Here is a 20,520-nt window from a genome sequence, read left to right on the forward strand (position 1 = left end):
GGAGGTTGCTGGTTCAAGTCTTCCCATGGCTTGATGACAACTTGAGTTTAAAGTGAGAAGGGGAAAACCTCTGGAAGTCTAGGGGTGGAGGATGTGAATTTTAAAGTCCAACATCCCAAATGAAGAGGATAAAAGCGCCAGGAGAAGATCCCCCAGTGTGAAAGGTACCGGTGGCGCAGTGGGTTTAGCACACTCTCAAGCACCCAAGCGGGCACGAGCACCTGTGGTGGGAGAGGCTGGGGTTTGGAACTCAGTGTGGCTGGTACCTGGATCGAGCAGTGCCCTGTGGGATGGGGTCAGGGGGGGCTGTGTCCCCCCTGGCGTTCTGTGACACGTATCAGCAGGGGTTATGAAAAAAGTTAGAATAAAATGTTAACTTATTGATAGTTGTCACCCACTATACTTGTCTTCATTGTTGCCAACAGTATCTTTGGTGACAACTGTAGTTGGCAAAAACTTTAGTTGCCTTGGAACATAGTCGTCACCAACTTTGGTCACTTAAGACAGTTGTTGCCAACAATAATCATCGCCTACTACAGTCGTAGTTCTATGGTCTTTTAGCTATAGTAGGTGACGATCATATTCCAAGGCAGCTAAAGTTTTTGCAAACTACAGTCGTCGCCCAAGATACTGTTGGCAACAATGAAGACAAGTATAGTAGGTGACAGCCATTAATAGGTTAATAACTTTTACAGTCTTTTTATTCTAAATTTTTTCATAACCCCTGCTGATACGTGTCACAGAACGCCAGGGGGGACACAGCCCCCCCTGACCCCATCCCACAGGGCACTGCTCGATCCAGGTACCGGCCACACTGAGTTCCAAACCCCAGCCTCTCCCGCCACAGGTGCTCGTGCCCGCTTGGGTGCTTGAGAGTGTGCTAAACCCACTGCGCCACCGGTACCTTTCACACTGGGGGATCTTCTCCTGGTGCTTTTATCCTCCTCATTTGGGATGTTGGACTTTAAAATTCACATCCTCCACCCCTAGACTTCCAGAGGTTTTCCCCTTCTCACTTTAAACTCAAGTTGTCACCAAGCCATGGGAAGACTTGAACCAGCAACCTCCTGATTACCAGGCAGCCCACTCTCTCCCAAGGCCACAGACAAAGACACTTGCTGAAGTCCTCCAGAGGTTTTTACATTCTCCCTTTAGACTCAAATCTTGAAAACTGACCAAACTATGGTAAGACTTGAATCCACAACCTTCAGACTCTCAGGCAATCCTTTACCTCACTAGACTACAGAAACAGACACTTGCAGAGGTCTTCCAGGGGTTTTCTCTTCTTTATTTGGAGTCAAAGCTTGAAATTTGACAAAGCCATATTAAGATTTGAACCTGCGACCTTCAGACTCCCAGACAGACCTCTCTTCCTCTTGACCACAGAGACTGACATCTCTAGAAGCCCCCAAAGATTCTCCTTTCTTTCTTTGGACTCAAATCTTGAAAACTGACAAAGTGTTAAGATTTGAACCTGGACCCTGCAGTCTCCCTGGCAGTCCTGGATCCCTCCAAGATACAGAAAGAGTTAAAGATGAACGTCTGAGGTTTTCTTTACTTCCTTTGGACGATGTTCAAAATCAACCAGCCCCACCTGGATCAGGTTTAAACCAGGAACCTTTGGACTGCCAGTCAGTCTTCGATCAGTTTCAGCCATAGGATCAGAGACTTGCTCACGTTCTCCAAAGCTTCCAGTGTTTTATTTGGATGTTGGACTTTCAAACTCAGCAGGAGCTACTCGTTGCCATTACATACCACTTTTTTCCTACTTTTTTGCCCATTCTTTTGACTCTTTTTCCCAATTTTGGCCACTTTTCATAATTTTTTCACCGCTTTTCACCCATTTGAGCTACCTTTTGCCATTAAATACCACTTATTTTAACTTTTTTTGCTTTTATGTATTTTGTTTTGGCCACTTTTATTCATTTTTGCCATTTTTTGCCCATTTAAGCTACCCTTTGCCATCAAATGCATGTGTTTCCTTTTTTTTTTTGCCCTATTTTGCCACTCCTGAGGGCTTTTGACCAATTTTAGTCACTTTTCTCTGTTTTTTGCCATGTTTTTGCCACTTTTGGACCATTTTGTGCCATTTTTAACTTATTTTTACTGCTATTTCAAGCCATTTTTGCCACTTTTAGATTGTGGCTCTTGTGAAGGTATTTTTCAACAGAGTAACGCTGCTCTTGAGGATTGATCCTTCTGGTGATAGACATGAATCTGGACAATCCATCAGCTTTATGAGGTTTAAAATTCCTGCTCTGATCCTCCAGAGTGATCATTTAAGTTTCTTTTAATAATTCAGAGTAGTGTCTGACTGTACAGGAAGTAAACACGGCTGTTATTTACTGATGAGCCTTCAGCCAGCTCTCATCTGTGCCGCGGCTGTGAGTGTGTAGACTCTAATGAATGTTTACATCCTCTTCTGTCAGCCTGAGTGGGCGTTAACTTCAGACCTAGCGTACATTCTTTTCTAGTTAAGTGTTTGCAGCTCATCCTTTCCTTTTTAAGGTTTTTACAGTAATTATGGAGCTTTCTGCAGCGGCTGCCCTAAAACCAGATCTGTGGACATGAACCGGATGAGAGGGTGAAACCGGAGGATGCTTCAGTGTTGTTTTGGTTCACTGAGAAGTGGATTCAGCTCTGCTCTTAAAAAATGCAACTCCACTTCAGCTCAGAGGGTTTAAAGCTGCAGTATGGGACGTTTTTGAGTCTTTACTAAATGAAGATGGCTGTTTTTAGTTGGATTTTTACATCACCTCAAATATTGCCGACAGCTTTAAAACTGGGCTGACTGTAGTTCAGTAGAGTCGGCCGTCTGTCGGCTGGAGGGTCGTGGCTTCAGGGCCAGCTCCTGCAGTCACATGGTGAAGTGTGTTTGAGTAACCTCAGTCTGCTCTGTCAGACCTGTGTGAATGAGACTAGCCAATACCAATGACCATGCTGCTTTGCAACCACCATTACTGTGTGAATGTTGAGTGAGTGGGCGTGGCTGTGCAGGTGTACCCATAGAAGCGAGCTACTAAAGCTAAAGTCCATTAACCATTTCAAAACCAGACAAATGCAATATTGTTCAAGTGTCAAGATGTGTTTAGTCATGGTGGAGCCACTGTGACAGATGTGACTTATCTATTTATTAACTGAGGCAACAGGAGTCTGAAACTCTGAGTGTGTGTTCATTATTTTAATTTGCAGGAATCTGTCACAATAGTGGGAAAGTAAAAATCTACAACTCTCAAAATTGCAACAATTCTCCCATGGACGTAATGAAAACATGATGAGTACTGTATTTAAGTACATTTTTTCAGTATTTGTACTTTACTTGAGTATTTGTTTATTTGGAAACTTGTGTCTTTTACTCCACTACATTTCAAAGACAAATATTGTACTTTTGACTCCACTACATTTCTAGGAAGCTTGTCGTTACTCGTTCCTTTTAGGCCGGCCACACACTAGACGATTTTTTAATCTGAAACAATTTTAAAACCGCGGGAGACCACAGACTTCAGGACAATTTCCAAAGATTTTTAGCTTTAATCCTCTGAGCGCCCACACTAGACGACTCAGCCGGACTGTCAGATCACTGAGACCACACACCTGCTGACCTGCCTACGACCTCGCGTGATCACGTGACTTCAGAAAAACAAAACAAACAAAAAAAATAGGGATGTCTGTCAATACCGTCTTGCTGTCTCTCCACAACAGAATGTCCTGGCGTGTGTTACAGCTAAAGCAAAAATCATCAAACAAGGGAAAGACTCAGGATGAAATCATGGCTGAAATTAAAGGGATACTTCAACATTTTGGCAAATTCATCCATTGCCATAATTTCTATAGTCTTAGTAATAGGTTCGTTACCTTAAGTTGTCGATGCAAGCTATTTTTTAGATTGCCGCTGCCAAGTTCGGACCCGCTGTGCCAACTCAATGTAAGCAGACGGTATTCCGGCTTTCCCTCATCAAACTCATCAAATACACAATCCAACAACTCCAAAATGCTCTCGTGGACAAGTTGTAACCTGCACATTTACCATGCTATGAAATAATAACGTATAATTGTGTAACATTACAACAAAAGCAAATACTCAGAACTATTTCTTGAGTAAACCACTGGGCGGAGTGACACAGTGCAGCAGCCATGTCTGGAGCATTGCATTTAACTTTAAAACATCTCTATCTCTTAGGGCCAGATCCACAAAGAATGGATTGCTCCTGCTAATAGCGCCGTTATTTGCGCAGAATTAGCTCACGCAATCTGCCCTGTTTTAGCGCCTTATCCTCAAAAGAATTTGCTCTAATCATATGCAGGTGCTAACACGCCCACACAGTTTGGCAGCTGAGCGCTATTTGCACCTCTGATTGCAATAAGCCGCATGGCATCTAGTAGCGCAAGGATCATGCGGCCTGGCAACCGGTATCTGCAGATGATTTCATTGTCACTTAGATCAAAAAGTGATACTCTCCTCCGATAAATCCTTTCTTGTGCGCACCTGCCATCTCGCCTGCCACGGTGCCTTCGCCTGGCTACAGTCACTGCTGCCATGATTACCGCAGAGTCCTGGCATGACAGCCCTTATATAGGCTATGCTCCACAGTTACCACCAATTGAGAGCAATTTGCAATCATTCTGAGTGAGAGAGGGAGTGAGAGAGGGAGAAAGAGATATTTGCATAGGAGGGGGGCAATTTTGCACTGAATTTATGAATATTCCCTAATTTACATGCATGCAAATTAGACCGGCGCAGCAAGGAGTGGCAGTGCAGTTTGGGTTCAGTTTGCGTGCATTTCACCCTTTGCGTATGCTTTGAGGATTGCACGCTATTTTTTTCTGTCATTTGCACAGGTTTAGCGGTCGCAAAAGCAGTGCAATCCTTTTGAGGATCTGGCCCTTAATGTTCCATGATTATTTCATAGCGTGGTGAATGTGCAGGTCACAACTTGTCCACGAGAGCATTTTGGAGTTGTTGGATTGTGTATTTGATGAGTTTGATGAGGGAAAGCCGGAATACCGTCTGCTTACATTGAGTTGGCACAGCAGGTCTGAACTCGGCAGCGCCGATCTAAAAATAGCTTGCACCGACAACTGAAGGTAACAAACCCATTACTAAGACTATAGGGATTATGGTAATGGACGAATTTGCCAAAATGTTGAAGTATCCCTTTAAGTTAAAGACGTGTTTATGGTTGTGAGTGGTGAAAGTACGTAGGATCTGGCTGTGAGGCTACTCCGTCTGCTCGCTTTCATTGGTTGTTGTGGGTACTATGTCAGCGGCACTACGACCTAGAATCGTAAATATCAAACCTGTTTTATATTTATGATTCGGGATTTTGGAGGCTACAACGTGATTTGGAGCAGTAAAACAATCGTGTTGACACCACACACATGAGGATTATTTAGAAAAATAGTCGTTTGTGACGAGGCTCCTCTCGGGATACGTCCCCACGATTGTCAGGGGAGGCAAATCTTGCCGCAAAACGGGCTTAAAATCCTGTAGTGTGTGGCCGGCCTTAGGTTCAGCATAGCTTTGTAGTCAGATGTTAATGTTTTTCTTTCTAAAATGCATTTGGCCACAAGCTGTGCTCCTCACAGAAGGGAACCAATCACAGTCACCGCTCACACCTGGGATGGATTGGATGGAAATAGACTACATCATCCTCGCGGTGTAGCTAGCTCTCCCGCCTTCATTCACACAAAACTCGGCAATGGAGATGGCAGGAGAAACTCAAGCTGAAAAACCAGCATGCCCGTGACCTTATCTCAGCTTGATGTTTGAGATTTTAGAAATGAGGAATGATTCATATTAATTCATAGACACATTTTTGTAGCAGAGTGGTTCTACATGTAAGTCAGTACATCATTAGGTGGTTTCAGAGAGTTACAAGGTTCTGTAAAAGCACTGAGAAAACAATACAACAATGTACTGATACTAGAAAATGTACTTCATACTTTTGAATACTTAAGTAGTTTCAAAAGTAAGTACTTTAGTACTTTAACTTGAGTATAATTCCACCGCGCAACTTTTACTTGTTCTTGAGTAAAATTTAACCACAAGTATCAATACTTCGACTCAAGTACTGGAGTTGAATACTTTGTCCACCACTGTTGACTACAAAAATCATGGTTTTGCACTCAAACTGGCATTTAAAGGGTTAAATTCCCCCAAAATAAGATAGAGTTTTATTTATGATCATGTCTGATCTTGATTTAAAAATTAATGCAATAAAAGTTGTAATATATGTATTTTTGTTTGTGTGTTATTTATGTTTACTGGCATATCCTGAGATTCATCTCACACCATCTGCTGGAGAAATTCCGTGACAATTTTTTCTTAAAGTCAAACTGTGCAAAATATGCAGAAATATTTCAAAGATAACATTTTAGTGGCATATTGTCATTCATTTTTATCTTGGGACTTCCAGATTCCTGCAGCAGAGAGGAGTGGAGAGCTGGTTCTGAATTGGAAAATAAATGAAAATAGAAAAGCTCTTTGTCTGCAGAATCTGCAGGATAATTAGGATTTACGTTGCATGCAGCAAAAAAAGCAAAGTGGGTCATCCAATCTGGACAAACAACTTTATTTCTGGTAATGCATCTATACACTGTACATTCAGTCACTGTAGTATATAAGCATAGCTATTTTCAAACATAATCTCATAAAGTCCTTTACTTTACAATATAGTCCGTGTCGTGAGAGAAAGGGGGGTGGGATGAGGAAAAAGGCGTGAAACCATGAGGGAAACAAGGGAGATAGATGAATAAGCCAAGCTCATTTTTCATACTGTATATGTGGCATTAATAAATGGGAAAGCTTACATTAACCTCTTACATAAAAATATTTCTAGAACTGTAAGGTTTATCGAGTATTAGCAGCAGCGTAGGGCTAAAAGAGACATGAGGATGAGGGGGAACAATCTGCAACACGGCCGAGCCACCAGCCCGTGACCCCGACTGCTATGATACTGAACATACTGTTAAAAATATATATGAACTGGTGAAAAAGTCATCGATATAAAGACTCTACAGTAAAAAAAAGGAAAGAAAAGAAATGGATTAACATGTTTATGTAGGGAATATTCTCTTACGCACTGCATTAACTGTTTTTGAAACATCTCCGTTAAAACACAAATTCAAAAAAACAAAAAAACAAGACAGCTATTGTAAGAAAAGATTTCTTTTTGAAAAAGGAAACACCATGTACATATATTATACAAGATCGTAAATGAAAAAAATATTTACATGTGTAAATTCTTATTCAAATCTTCACACTGGCTAGTATTTGTCTAGTAATATGGACTGTTATTGCTGCTTTTTAGCAAAATGATTCTCCTTTAGAAAACAAGACGCCGTTAGACCGCTTTTTCTTTTTGCATCGGGAGCGTGAAGAGCCAATGTCGTTACCGTCTCCCTTCTTTTGTAGAAAACCGTGAGTAAAGTAAACTACACATACTTTAGAGAGTAAAAACAACTACAAAATGTACCAATTGAAAGTCTGCCAAAGACGCAGCAATGCTCTCAGAGTAATGTTAGATAAGAAAAGGGCGTTTTCACATAATGCCCTCTTTGTTCTCCTCGACGTGTCCGCTGCGGGACAAGCCGACAGAGCGGGAATAAAACAGTTTAGTCTTTATGTACAACCCAAAGTAACAATTCACCAAAAGCAAGTGGCTTTTCAAGGTCTTCTATAAAAATCGTTTGAACATGCATATCACTGATTTCAAATGAAGGAAAAAGCACTCATTCAGAAAAAAAGCCTGAAGCATCGAGCATTTGTTCAATTGTTCTCTGCATTGAAAACGAAAAAAAGTTTGTAAACTGGTTGGTTTTTAGGAATACTGATAAAAAGAGCTGCTGAGCGAGGGAGGGGCTTTTAATTTGAAAAACCTGCAAACCGAAGGTTGATGAGAGGCCCAGCCCCGACAGCTTCGTCATCACCGCTCCGTCTCTGGAAACCTTTCGCCCACGTCCAGGCACTTGAGGTTGTCCAGCATTGCATTTATTCTTTTTTTATTCTTTTTTTTTTGCAAGTGTGAAGTTTTTTCTTAAGAACAAAAAAACGCTGTGTTGCTTTTTCATTACTTTTCTAAATAAGACAAATTGCTTTATATTGTATAACACAATAAAACCCTTACACGTACAGTATCAATGCCCAATAACTGACTATATGTATGGCAAACTCTCTCAAAGTTCATGCATAAAGAAAATATGAGTTGCTATTGAAAAAAGTGAACATAACAGACAAGCAATAAAATATCTCCACGTTTAAAACAACATCAACAACCAAAGGAAAAATAGCATTAACACAATGTACATTCTGATTGCATTGTACCCACTATGTGACGGCAGACTCGCCATTTCAGTTCAGGCTCCGCCTCGCCAAAACGCACGCCGTTACCGCTGCTCAATGCGTGCACTATTTTACAAAGTCATAGCCTGAAACCTCAGCCTTTTTTTCTTTCTCCTTATTTACATGACTTTGCCTTTAGAAACAGAACGACAGGATTATTCGCGTAGAATCAACAAAATGCTTACTGGGTTTATATGGTAGCAGTCATGTATAATGATGTTTTCAAAGTAAATTGAAGACAATAGTGGGAGTACAATGCTTTTATAACAGTATTTTGTTATGACAAAGTGCGATTCATTATTGTAAAGTTAAAAAACAACAACATATATGTATATTTACAGACCTTAATTTAATTCAAATGAACATTTTGTGGTTCTCGCCAAAGCGTGTCCCATCCAGCCCACCATGATCTCACATCGGAGTAAAATAAAACGTGCCGGTTTTATCTCTCACACTCACATCTGGAGAATTTTATCTTCACAAGATAAAGACTTCAGGGTTTGACCCAAATGCTTAAAAGAACAAATGGACGTGTGAGCAAGAGACTGCGTCTCTCGGTGGCGTTTCCCATCCTCCCAAACAAGTGCTTTTCCAAAGCTCCAACACAGCGTGGTTTCCACGATTTACAAGGAGAATGTGAGGGCGAGCCAACCCGCCTCAGAGATGATTCTCTAAAAACAACAATGGGAAGAAAAGATGGGTCGCCCGACCTTCAGACTTGATGCCCCCCCCTTCAGTGGACTGCTATGGCTTCCTGGAAAACCCACAAACCCACGGTGGCACTGTGGACCATTCATTTGCTTGTTTCTGATTCATTTCTATCTTTTTTTTTTATATTTTCAACCTCCAATATTACAGAGAAACAAAGAAACTGTCCTTTTTTCTTTACATGTCGCTATGTAGTCCCTTAAATAGCTTATAATGTGTTCCTCCATCTTTGTCGTGGCGTGGGACGGGGGTGGAGGCTGTTAGGGTTAAGTCGACCCTGGCTCTTCCAGCCACATCGCTACAACACCTCGACAGCTGTATATCTTTCAGAAATAACTTTTTTTCAGTATTTGTTTTCACAGAAGTCCGTTAGTTTAAATCTGAGAGAAGACAAGCACAGAATACTGATGCGTCTGCTTCTCTTCACTCTATTCTCCAGTTTTCAGTTCTGCAAGTTCACAAGGTGCCAGTCTTTTCCTGATTTAGCAACAAGTGTTTCCTCGTTTCATTTCTGTCTTTCTCCAAGGAAACCCCTCTCTAGATTTGAGGACACGCCCCTCACGTCTCTGGTCCGAGGACGAGTCTTTGAGTGTTCATGGACAGTGCTGCGATGTGGCCGGCCCTGGACTCCTGGGTGCGTTTATGGTCCGATTTTGGTGGAAGATGTTAGGTGATGATGACAATGGGATGGGGGGAATGGTTGGGTGGTGAGGTCGGCTGGCGGGTTAGTTGTCAGCTGTAGTCTCCTTGGGCGTTGCCTCCTTTTCGATGTTGGATTTGGGCCACAGTTGCTGCTGTAGCTCCTTCACCACTCGCTCCAGGTGCTCCCTGGCCTCCCGCTCCTGCAGCAGGTCTGCTCGGAGCTGCTCGCGGTCGGCCTCGGCGTGCTGCAGCTTCTTCTGGAGGTCCTCGATCTGGAAAACACACGGCATGAAACGGCAGAAGTTACACAGCGGAAAAGATCCGACTACAAAGAGATGTGGCGTCTGATGATGGAACCAGGGATGGAGCTTTGGCAATTTGACTAAATGCAAGGAAAATTTGGTTAAACTTATCCCTAATAAAATACAATGCAATGTGTTTTAAAGTGATGCATTTTTATTTTAATCGCCAAGACCATCGAAGAGTATTAAAACTTAAAAAAAAAGTCAGAACTTCTGTCATATTTTTAACCAAAAGCTGGTGCAAAAGGAAGAGAGAGAAATGTGAAGTGGAAGGTGCAAAAGATATGTTGCGGATGCTGGCAACGTGTGCAAAATTTGTTTGCAATTTCTGGTTTTAAAAACAAAAAAATGATGTGCATTTAGGGCTGCAATTTCTGTTGCTGTGGTATCCAATCAAACGTCATTGCATTGTGAATTCTAAATGCTCTGATAATGTGAGCTACAGCATGAGTGTTTCCCCCTTTCTGCATTAAGATGGGACTTAGGCCTTAGGTTTCATTTTTCACCTATTAAAGCAGAGTTGCATGATGGTCAAAAACATTTGCAAGTTAGTGAACAAAAGCTGCATTTCTGCAGGGCTGACATCTTTCAGGAGGTTTCCAGTCACTTAACGATAACGAGCTGTTATGAAACTTTGCGGAAGAATTATCTTTTAAAGCTCTGAGATAACACTTCTGAAAAGTTGCCTTTTCTCCCATCCTAAGCAGAAAAATGCCTGAACCATCTTGTCTTAATGACAGGCTTGCAAAGACGACTGCAGTCTCTCTGCAGGGAGGAACACAGACGCAGCTGGAGAGCATAACCTCCCTCTTGTTTTGTCTAATCTGCATTTCCCATGGTGCCTGGGGGAAGTCGACGTCTCTTCCTGTTTCCTTTCAGAGGGGGACTTATCAAACATCTGTGCACTCTCGGCTACACCCTTTTATTTTCGATAGAGGAAGAGGAAATGTGGGTTTTTTTCTTGCCCTCATCTCTGCTGACCTTGAAAGTGTTTGAGACAGTGATACTCTGAAAGTCTGCAATTAGTCTGAGGGTGTTGACATGGTCGTCTAGACTTTCTACGTCACATCTACACCACATTTTACTGCTCGTGTCTGCATACATGCGGAGACGTTTTTAGCCGCCAGTGTCGATGCAGCATCGCACAGCGCTGGAACTGACCTGTGCAGAGTATTTTGCACGCAGACGTCCAGCCTCACAGCCTTTGTCGCAGACCCTCAGCTGCCTGGCCTGCTCCAGCTCCCGCTTCAGACGGATCCGCGACTCGTTGGCCTCCTTCATCTTCTTCTCGCTCTCGGCTCGCAGACGTTCGATTTCCTTCCTCAGATTTCGCTTGGCCTCAGTCGCCTCCCGCAGCTTCTCCTTCTTGGCCACTCGCAAGAACTCCAGCTCCTGGAAGAGATGATGGCAGAAGTTAACAAACACTGCTCTGTCCTCTGCAACAGTAACCTCATTAATGCTGCTGGATCCAACATAAAAACTACAAGTTTAAGAAGGATCCCCATATTTCAGTTCTTCATTTGACTATTCTTCTCAGTGTGAATGTACTAGGGCTGGGCAATTAATCAGAAATTAGATTAAATTGCAATGTGGTCTGCCGTAATTTTCAAATTGCAGAAGGTGCAATATTTCTTTGAACTGAAATTTGTGAAAAAAATAGCAGTTTTAAACTTTTTTTGCAGCAGAGATGTTGTGCATGACATATCATGCAATCGTTCAAATGCAAATTTTTATTTTAGAATAGTCTATAAAAAAAATCCTTGCTTCATTTTTGTACTTTTTTCTTATTAAATATGAGAACAACAAAAGCTCTTAAAAGCAACAATTCATTTCCAATTTGCAATACGAGTCAAAATCATCAGAATTAGATATTTTTAATGGATTTTTCAGCCTTTGTTTAGGAATTAAAGAGAGGTCAGGAATATCACATATCAAATCGCAATATTGGAGAAAAAAAATTGCAATTAGATTTTTTTTTTTTTTTTTTAAATGTTCAGCCCTAGAATGTACTTTGCACACGTATGCATTTAAAGTTATTTAAGTACGCAATTTGGAACACACCTCCAGATCTAGGAATCAGAAATAATATGCACTATTTATAATCAGAACATATTTTTTAAAAAGTATTATCTATCTGGGAAAAATTAATTCCCCCAAACTTTAAGCTGTTTCTGGACCAATTCTTATTTTAGGGATTATTTTGGGGCTTTTTTGCCTTTATTTTGAAAGGACAGCTTAAAAAAATACAATGCAACATGTTTTAAAGTGATGCATACTGTTATTTTTATGGCCAAAACCATTGAGGAGTATTAAAGCTTTTAAAAAGTCAGAACTTCTGTGTATTTTAAACCAAAAGCTTGTGCAAGAAGAAGAGAGAGAAATGTGAAGGGTAAGGTGCACAGACATGTTGCAAATGCTGGCAACACATGCAGACTTTTCCTGCAATTTCTGGTCTTAAAACAATCTAGGGCCACAAGTTTTGTTGCTGTGGTATCTGAGAAAAAATGTATTTCCCCAACTTTAAGCTGTTTCTGGACCAGTTCTTATTTTAGAGATTGTGTTGGGGGCTTTTTTGCCTTTATTTTGAAAGGACAGCTTAAAAGGCATAAGAGAAAAAAGGAGATATGCACTGTTAAGTGACAGGAGTGGGAATCTAACCTGTGACCAGTGCATCAAGGATGGTAGCCTAACCCTAACTCCACCAACTGAGCTAAACCGGCGCCTAAATTTCCAAATTCTTTCACTGAATCAAGAAAAGGAGGTCACAATTTTTAAGACCTTTGACCTTGAAGGACCTAGATGTGGATCCAACCATACTTGACCCCAAAGTCCAGGTCCATTTCGTAGATTTTTACTAGAATAATATCAAAGTTAACACTTGTGGTACTGTGACAGTCATTTACAGGAAAAAATATCATCTATATCATCTCCCTCCATTCAGCTATAAAGTATCAAGATATGGTTTTTGGCCCTTGTTTCCCAGCCCTAGTTTATACTCCATTATCTGAACACATCACTGATGACATTCAGTGTCCCCTGGTGCTTATGTAACCCCGTTAATGCCGCTGGATCTATCCGTCACATGGCGGTTTTACTTTGTGTCTGAGCTGTTGACACCTGAGAGCAGCGGCTTGTTATGGGACGCTGAAGTGTCCGTGTCAGTGTTTACACTGGGCCGAGCCGGGGTTAGGGCAAAGTGTGGGCTGACAGAAGTTGGCTTTCCTTCCTCTGAATCATTGACAGAGCGTGAGTCTGCGAGTGTAAGCCGACTCATGGGAACAGAGCGGAGGGACAAACACGTCTGTCATCAGGCTTTGTTGGTTTCTACAAAAAGGTGAAAGAAACAATCCCCATCACACCCTTTACTCTGCTGAGGCTTTACATAAGAACTCGGTGAAAACCATGAGAGGGTTAAGGTTAGTTCAGCTCCAGGCAGCAGGCATCCTTTTAGGTTTTATGTAAGGCTATAGTTCATTTAGTTTGGTTGGATTTATGCTGCCTCTCCACAGCTGATGGAAAGTGAAAGTGGAGTTCTGTCACGCTACAATCCCTCTTCTCTTCTCACCCACACAGACTCCTTCGTCTGCGGTTTTTTGTTCTCAGTCCAAGACCAAAAATAAAAATGGAAGTCTGGCCCTTTCCCTTTGCAGCAACATCCGCTCTCATTGTTATCACTCGCCAACTCATGCTAAGCTTAGCGGACGGCGATAACGACTTCTAATCCACTTCTGCATTATGATGCCTGAGCTCAAGTCGTTTCCCTCGGCGTGCCAACTTTAAAAAAAAAAAGTTTCTGTCTAGTCTGATTTCAAGAAGCTTAAGGTCTGAACGAGCTGTCAGGGGCTGCTCAGGCTGGGAAATCCCGCTCTCTCAGCCAGCACTGATATCATGGTGCTCTCGCTTAAATGGGTGGAAGACGGAGTAAAAATAGAGACGCTTAATCAGCAGGATGGAAGAGCTAAAAAACCAAGGATACCCGGGAATATCCAGCTGTAGTAGTACTGGGCATTTATCTTTATCAGTGATACTCAACATGGGGCTCTTTTGTGATGATCTGTGGCTCTTTATCTCTTAAACTGAAATATTATTCACCTAGAAAACCTTAAAAAAAGGAAACTTTTTGCCCTTTTTCACAACTTTTTGACACTTTTCATCCATTTGTTACCTTTTGCCATTAAATACCACTTTCTTTTTTCAATTTTTGCCACTTTTATCCCATTTTTGCCAATTTAAGCTACATTTTGCCATTAAAAACCACTTTTTTCCTACTTTTTTGCCACTTATTTTCAAATTTTTACCACTTTTATCTGGTTTTTGCCCATTTAAGCTAACTTTTGCCATTAAATACCACTTGTTTCCTCTTTTCTTGGCCGTTTTTGCAACATCTTTTGTCACTTTTTCCCCATTTTTGTCATTTTTATCCAATTTTTGTCAGTTTTCACCATTTTCTTGCCACTATTCGCCCATATATGCTACCATTTGCCATTAAATACTCCTTTATTCCTATTTCTTTGCCAATTTTTGCAACTTCTTTCCGATTTTGCCAAGTTTATCCAATCTAGGTTCCTTTTGCTATTAAATACCACCAGTTTCCTTTTTCCCTGTTTTTGCCCTTTTATCATTTTTGTCTTTTATCATTTTATGACTGCTTTTTGCCTATTTCAGTCACTTCATTTTTGGCCTCATTTTTGCCACTTTTGGACCATTTTAAGCCACCTGTAACTCATTTTTTGTTTCTTCTCAACCATTTTGCCACTTTCTGACCCCTTTATCACTTTTCTCCCCATTTCCACCCCTTTTCACACATTTATGCTGCTTTTTGACCAATTTTTCCAACTTTTAAATTATTTTAATAGCTGATTCAAGCCACTTTTGCCATTTTTCACCACTTAGATTGTGGCTCTTGCGAAGGTATTTTTTTTTAACAATTTGGCTCTTTGGTTAAGCAGGGTTGAGTAACACTGATTGATACCAAATGTTTGGTTTCTCTGTCAGAATGATGTTCACTGAAGTCTCGAAGCAATTTGATCTTTATGATAAATAAATGTGAGTTTAATCCAGGTGAATCAAAGTCCTAATTTGCATGTTTTCACTTCCTATTCCTAACAGATGTGGCTCCATTTAAAAGAGAGATAAACAGGCTTTACAACGCGAGAACATAAATAAGATACCAAACACTACTTTCCTGACTCGTTGTGCTAAGTTTAGTTGAAGTTTAATCTTGTGTATGGTTGGGTTAAAAATGTGAACCCCTACCTGCTGGAGGCTGCGTTTGGCCTGCAGGGCCGACCCCAGCTTCTCCTCCTGCTTCACCCTCATCTTCACAATCTCATGCAGAAACTTCTCCTTGGACTCTTTGGAGTCCAGCCCGCTGTCCAGCGCCTGCCTCAGACTCTCCAGCTCAGACTCTAGACCCAGCTCTGGAGGGGTGACGGGGGTCGTGACGGGTGGAGCTGCAGGGGGGGTGCCCTCTGCTGACGTGACGGTGCAGATCGGGGCCTGGGCGCCTGGTGAGCTCAAGTCCTTTGCTGAGCTGCTGGACGAGGTGAAGGATGGGGACGACAGGGAGGACAGGGAGGAGGTGACTGTGGGGGGGGGCAAAGACATGACAGAGTTAGGATTAGGGCAGAAACCTTTGAATATTGAATGTTGGCTCATAATGCAAATGTGATGTTAACTATTGTATTGATTGCAATGACCATTTTGTCATGTTTAATGAGGGAAACATTTTAAAAACTAGAAAAGTTGGAATTTCTTTTGCAAACTGTTCTTGAAAAAACAGACACTTGAATGTTTGCATGATGTGTGGACGCTCTCTGCTGCAAAAGAAAGTATTAGACTGGCATTTTTGGATTAATAGCGACAGTGTTGGCTTACATTCGTCACGACTCTCCACCTCGATCTCCACCTCTGAGTCTTTGTCTTCCTGAGGCGGCGGCGGCGGCTTGCTGGCGGTTGATGGAGGAGGGCACGGGGCCTCTGGTGCTGGGAGCTCCCCTGTGGCTCTCCTCTTGCGAGGCCTGGAGGAAGCGTGGGCTCCTTCACCAGGGGGTTCACCTCCACTTGGGTGGGAAGTGCTTGGCACCGAGGGGGACATGGGACCCACCTTCCCCAGGGGCAGCGGCGTGAGGGCGACATTAGGGGCCACGGCTTTCTCCAGGCTCTTGTAGTTGTAGAAGCTAAGAGGGAAACAGACGCTTTAACTCTGACGTAAACTTGCAGGAATTAAAAACTCAAGGTTGCTTCATTAACAGCAGAATCCTGCATGCAAATAAGCCCAGGCAGCGACATATTGAGGGGTCTGATTTTTACCAAACAGGGTATAAAAACATTCAAATAAAGAGCCTGAAGCTTCTTCCTCCCACTTTCTGAGAAACTGGGCCAGATCGACTGTGATACGGTGCAGCCTGCGCCGGCATCGCTCTGCCAAGTGGGTGCCCACAGTATGAGTGTGTGTGAATGGTGGAGTGTGGGAGGCTGTGGTACAGTCAGACTTGACCCCCCCCCGACACCGGCCCACCCAGACGAGTGAGAGAGCATGCTGGGAGCTCGCTGAACAAAATGGATGTCGGAGGAAGCTTCAGGAACAGCCCAGATCATTTCAGTGTTTTTAGTTCTTAAGGAGGTTGTTAAACACCGTGGGGGGGGAATCTGGGTGATGCTCACCTGTCTCTTAGCAGAGCAAGGGGGTGACTGGAGTGCTCCTTTTCACCAGCGGAGATGTGGGGCGACCAGGGTCTGAAAGCTGAGGGCCTCTGCCTCGGCTGGATGCAGTTAAACCCCTGAAAAACGAAAAATAATCACAGTTACATTTGGTAATCATACGTGTAAAAAAACTCTAAAAGGGTTGCCTCATTTCTGCACACAGTTCGGGCCTGATATTATTTAAGGCTGTGCATTCTTAGTGGTGACTGTGTTACAGTTAGCATTTCACAGAATGATGGGCCTGAAATTCAGAAAAAAATCTAAGAAATACATTTTTTGACATCTAATACTGGTGTGGACTGCCCAGGGTCTGGTTGTCTAATAATTTAGTCAGACAATTCCACACATCCCTACTATTTAGTTTTTCCTTTATGGTTTTCTTTGTTTGGTTGTTAACTTTCAGGCCAAAATGTGAATCCAGACAGAAGCTCTGTATGAGCAAAGGCGACTATTTCCTCATTTTATCAGACTTGACTTGTCAGTTCACAGAATTATGATAAAATAGCAATTTAGATGGAAAATACGAATAGTTCTGCTCATAAATATTCACTTTTAGAATTACTAAGTGACTTAATCTGCAGTTACTGAGGGATTTAAAAGGGTGCAAATAGTTGTGTCAATGGGAACAGGTCAGTATGAGGATGAGTTAGTCTAACTTGATCTTCATGGAAGATTTTTTAGGGAATATTGATCCTCCCAGGAATGATCCATCATGATATTTTGGTGTTATTCCATTACACTTCCCTCCCCCTCAGCCCTCTCAGCTGCAGTTACCCTTGTCTGTTTGCTCCAACTGCCAAAGTCTAAATTTACACTCATCTGAAAACTTCTGTATAAAATTACTCCTCATGCATCATCATCACCATCATCATTATCTCCCTCCTGAGCTCAGAAACACCCACCTTATTGGAGGCGGAGAGGGACTGGAGCCAGTCGTGCTGCTTCTCTTTGTCTGACAGCGGAGACTGTGAGGGGAAGTCGTCATGTTTGGACTTTTTGATCGGGATGGGATCAGACACCTGGAAGACAAAAAAAGAGGAAAATTGAGTTTTAAAATATCAGAAAAGCTCACACAAGAGGCTGCATTTCTTTATGACAAACCAACGTTATGCACATTCATTACGGCAAATCAGAGCAACGCTTTTTCACCAGTGGGTAAATTAAACCCTCGCTGACGCTGGAGAAGCAAGAACATCTTTTGCACCAAGAAAGTCTTTCAGTGGGGTTTGTTGTTCTTCTTCTAATAAAGAAATGTCCAGTTCAGACTAAATTGCTGCTATTAGGGCTGAAGAAAAATCAGTCAAGTAGATTAAATCTAGACTAGAATGTTTGTGCAGGACAGTAGGATATTCAAAATCTATATTTCATATTTTATGTGAGTATTTTCATCGGTGCATTTCAAATCAATTAAAGTATTAATAGTGCTTTAATATGAGTGTTTTACATTTATATTGATCTTTGATTTAAACTGGACTAAAATGTTTTAGAGCTTTTATGGACTAAAGCTATAAAGGTTAAAAATGACTAAAATGTGACTAAAGCTAAAATGCATTTTAATCTAAAGACTAAGAATAAATCTAAAAATGAACACTGAAATATAAAGTGTACAACTTCAGACGGGTTTCTTTATTGCAAACACGTCAGGTACAAGTTGATGATTTTTCCCACGTGATGTAAACGCACCACATGTTGCCCAGTTGGCAGCGGTCTGAAGGCTGTCACAGTGAAATGTCAGTGAACTGAAAATGCACCCAATAGTGTCAGACGGGCCGATAAGGCGTGTAGCGCTGTCTGATAGGGGAGTGCCAGCCCGGCCGTCTGATAGCTCCCTCTGTGTTCAGATGAAGGCGTGGCGTGTTGACTCTCTGAGTGCAGAATCCAGGTTATGGCACCGTGTCGCACACTCGTCACACACACAGAATCCAATACAGCTAGGTGTGTTTGCTCATGGGCAGTGCAGAGAGGAGGAGAGAGGTGACTGGGCCAGTGTGTATCCGACAGTCACACACAGATGCACTCACACAGACAGACAGACAAGTCGGGGTTTGTTTCTCTTCGTCAATGACCTCAGCCTGTCCGAGCTGTGGCTGTCACTAACTGACACACTCATGCACACACACTCAATCAATCGCTTTTCTCTGAGCAAAGTCAATGCAGCAGCAAACTCAAGCTTCAATGATCTTTTAGGACAGTCTTTACAGCTACCTAGACCCTACAGCTAGATTGTGTTTACATTCCTTACATTTACATTTCCTCATGCCTGCAGAAGAAGCCCTCCAATAACCCGTCCCATGAAGATTATTCCAAAAATGTTAGGTGTGATCTTGTTTTTTTTAGATACCTGATTGAAAACTAGTGATGTTTGGATACGAACTCCTGCCAAACATCACATCACTGGCCTCATCAGCTGTTCTGTGCTTGTTTGGATTTTAAAATGTTCTGTGAAAATCCCACAAAAAAAAAGTATTGATTTATAGCCAATGGTTTTACGTCCGTTAAGGTGACAGATTTTTTAGGGATTATTGCTAGATACTATACAAGACCGGACCAGAAGTTTCAACACAACATGAGACCAGACCAGGTAAGACCAGACCAGACCAGACCAGACCAGACCAGACCAGACCAGACCAGACCAGACCAGAACAGGCAAGACCAGACCAGGCCAGGCAAGACCAGACCCGACCAGACTAGACCAGACCAGACCAGACCAGACCAGAACAGGCAAGACCAGACCAGGCCAGGCAAGACCAGACCTGACCAGGCAAGACCAGGCAAGACCAGGCAAGACCAGAGGATACCATACAATAAGAGACCAGTCCAGACCAGACTAGAAGATACCATACAGTACTGGCCCTTTTCCACCGGCCCATCTTAGCCCTACTCTACTTGACTTGACTCGACTCTACTCGGTTTGTGTTGCATTTCCAAGGGTGCAATACCTTGAACCAGATACTAGTTTTTACTACCTGCTCTGCTCTGGTTCCAAGTGAGCTGAGAGAATACTAAAAGGTGACATCGACCGACTGCCGGCCACTGATTGGTCAGAGAATGTCGTCACCGAAGAGTCATGAGCGCGACGCCTAACACAGGAATCAAACCCGCCATTTTTATAAAACGACAACAGGTACTAGGGCTGGTGGAAAAGATACCTAAACCAAGTAGAGTCGAGTAGAGAAGGGCTGGAACTGTGTAGTGGAAAAGCGCCACAACAGACGAGAGGATACCATACAATATGAGACTGGACCAGACCAGAAGATACCATACAATATGAGACCAGACCAGACCAGAAGATACCATACAATATGAGACCAGACCAGTCCAGAAGATACCATACAATATGAGACCAGTCCAGACCAGAAGATACCATACAATATGAGACCAGACCAGACCAGACTAGGAGTTACCATACAATATGAGACCAGTCCAGACCAGTCCAGAAGATACCCTACAATATTGGAACATGCCAGACCAGACCAGAAGATACCATACAGTATGAGACCAGACCAGAAGATACAGTATGATGCAGTCATATTCAGTATGACAGGCTGTGAGATGTGGTGGTTGATGCAGTGTGATTGGTTACGGTGTGATGTGATAAAGTACTATAGATGATCCAACAGACCTTCAGTGGACTCTAAGTTCTGCACAAATATAGCTTCCACTGCAGAAATAGACCAGGATAACTGGAGCTACAACAGTCCACATATGAGTACTGGCCTGGTCACAACTAGAGTAGCATCATTAAAAGTTTTGTTGCAGGCTGAAGCAATCCTAAGTAGAAATGCAAAACTTTTAGTAATGAATACATCAAATTATGTGGAC

At 42.3% G+C, this 20,520-nt stretch overlaps 1 protein-coding gene across 1 annotated transcript in view; it reads right to left on the minus strand.

Moving 5' to 3' along the window:
• Positions 1-6,556: 6,556 nt before the first annotated feature.
• Positions 6,557-20,520, minus strand: part of skia (v-ski avian sarcoma viral oncogene homolog a) — a 137,721-nt gene continuing 123,757 nt past the window's right edge. The window contains exons 2-7 of the mRNA XM_041799304.1: positions 17,601-17,717; positions 16,660-16,775; positions 15,871-16,172; positions 15,250-15,578; positions 11,155-11,385; positions 6,557-9,963 (exon numbers count right to left, since the gene is read on the minus strand). Coding sequence (XP_041655238.1) covers positions 9,775-9,963; positions 11,155-11,385; positions 15,250-15,578; positions 15,871-16,172; positions 16,660-16,775; positions 17,601-17,717 — 1,284 coding nt within the window. The 3' untranslated portion in view covers positions 6,557-9,774. The remainder of the gene's footprint in view (positions 9,964-11,154; positions 11,386-15,249; positions 15,579-15,870; positions 16,173-16,659; positions 16,776-17,600; positions 17,718-20,520) is intronic.

This window comes from Cheilinus undulatus, linkage group 11 (assembly GCF_018320785.1).
Source record: "Cheilinus undulatus linkage group 11, ASM1832078v1, whole genome shotgun sequence".
In the NCBI taxonomy this organism is placed as follows: Eukaryota; Metazoa; Chordata; class Actinopteri; order Labriformes; family Labridae; genus Cheilinus; species Cheilinus undulatus.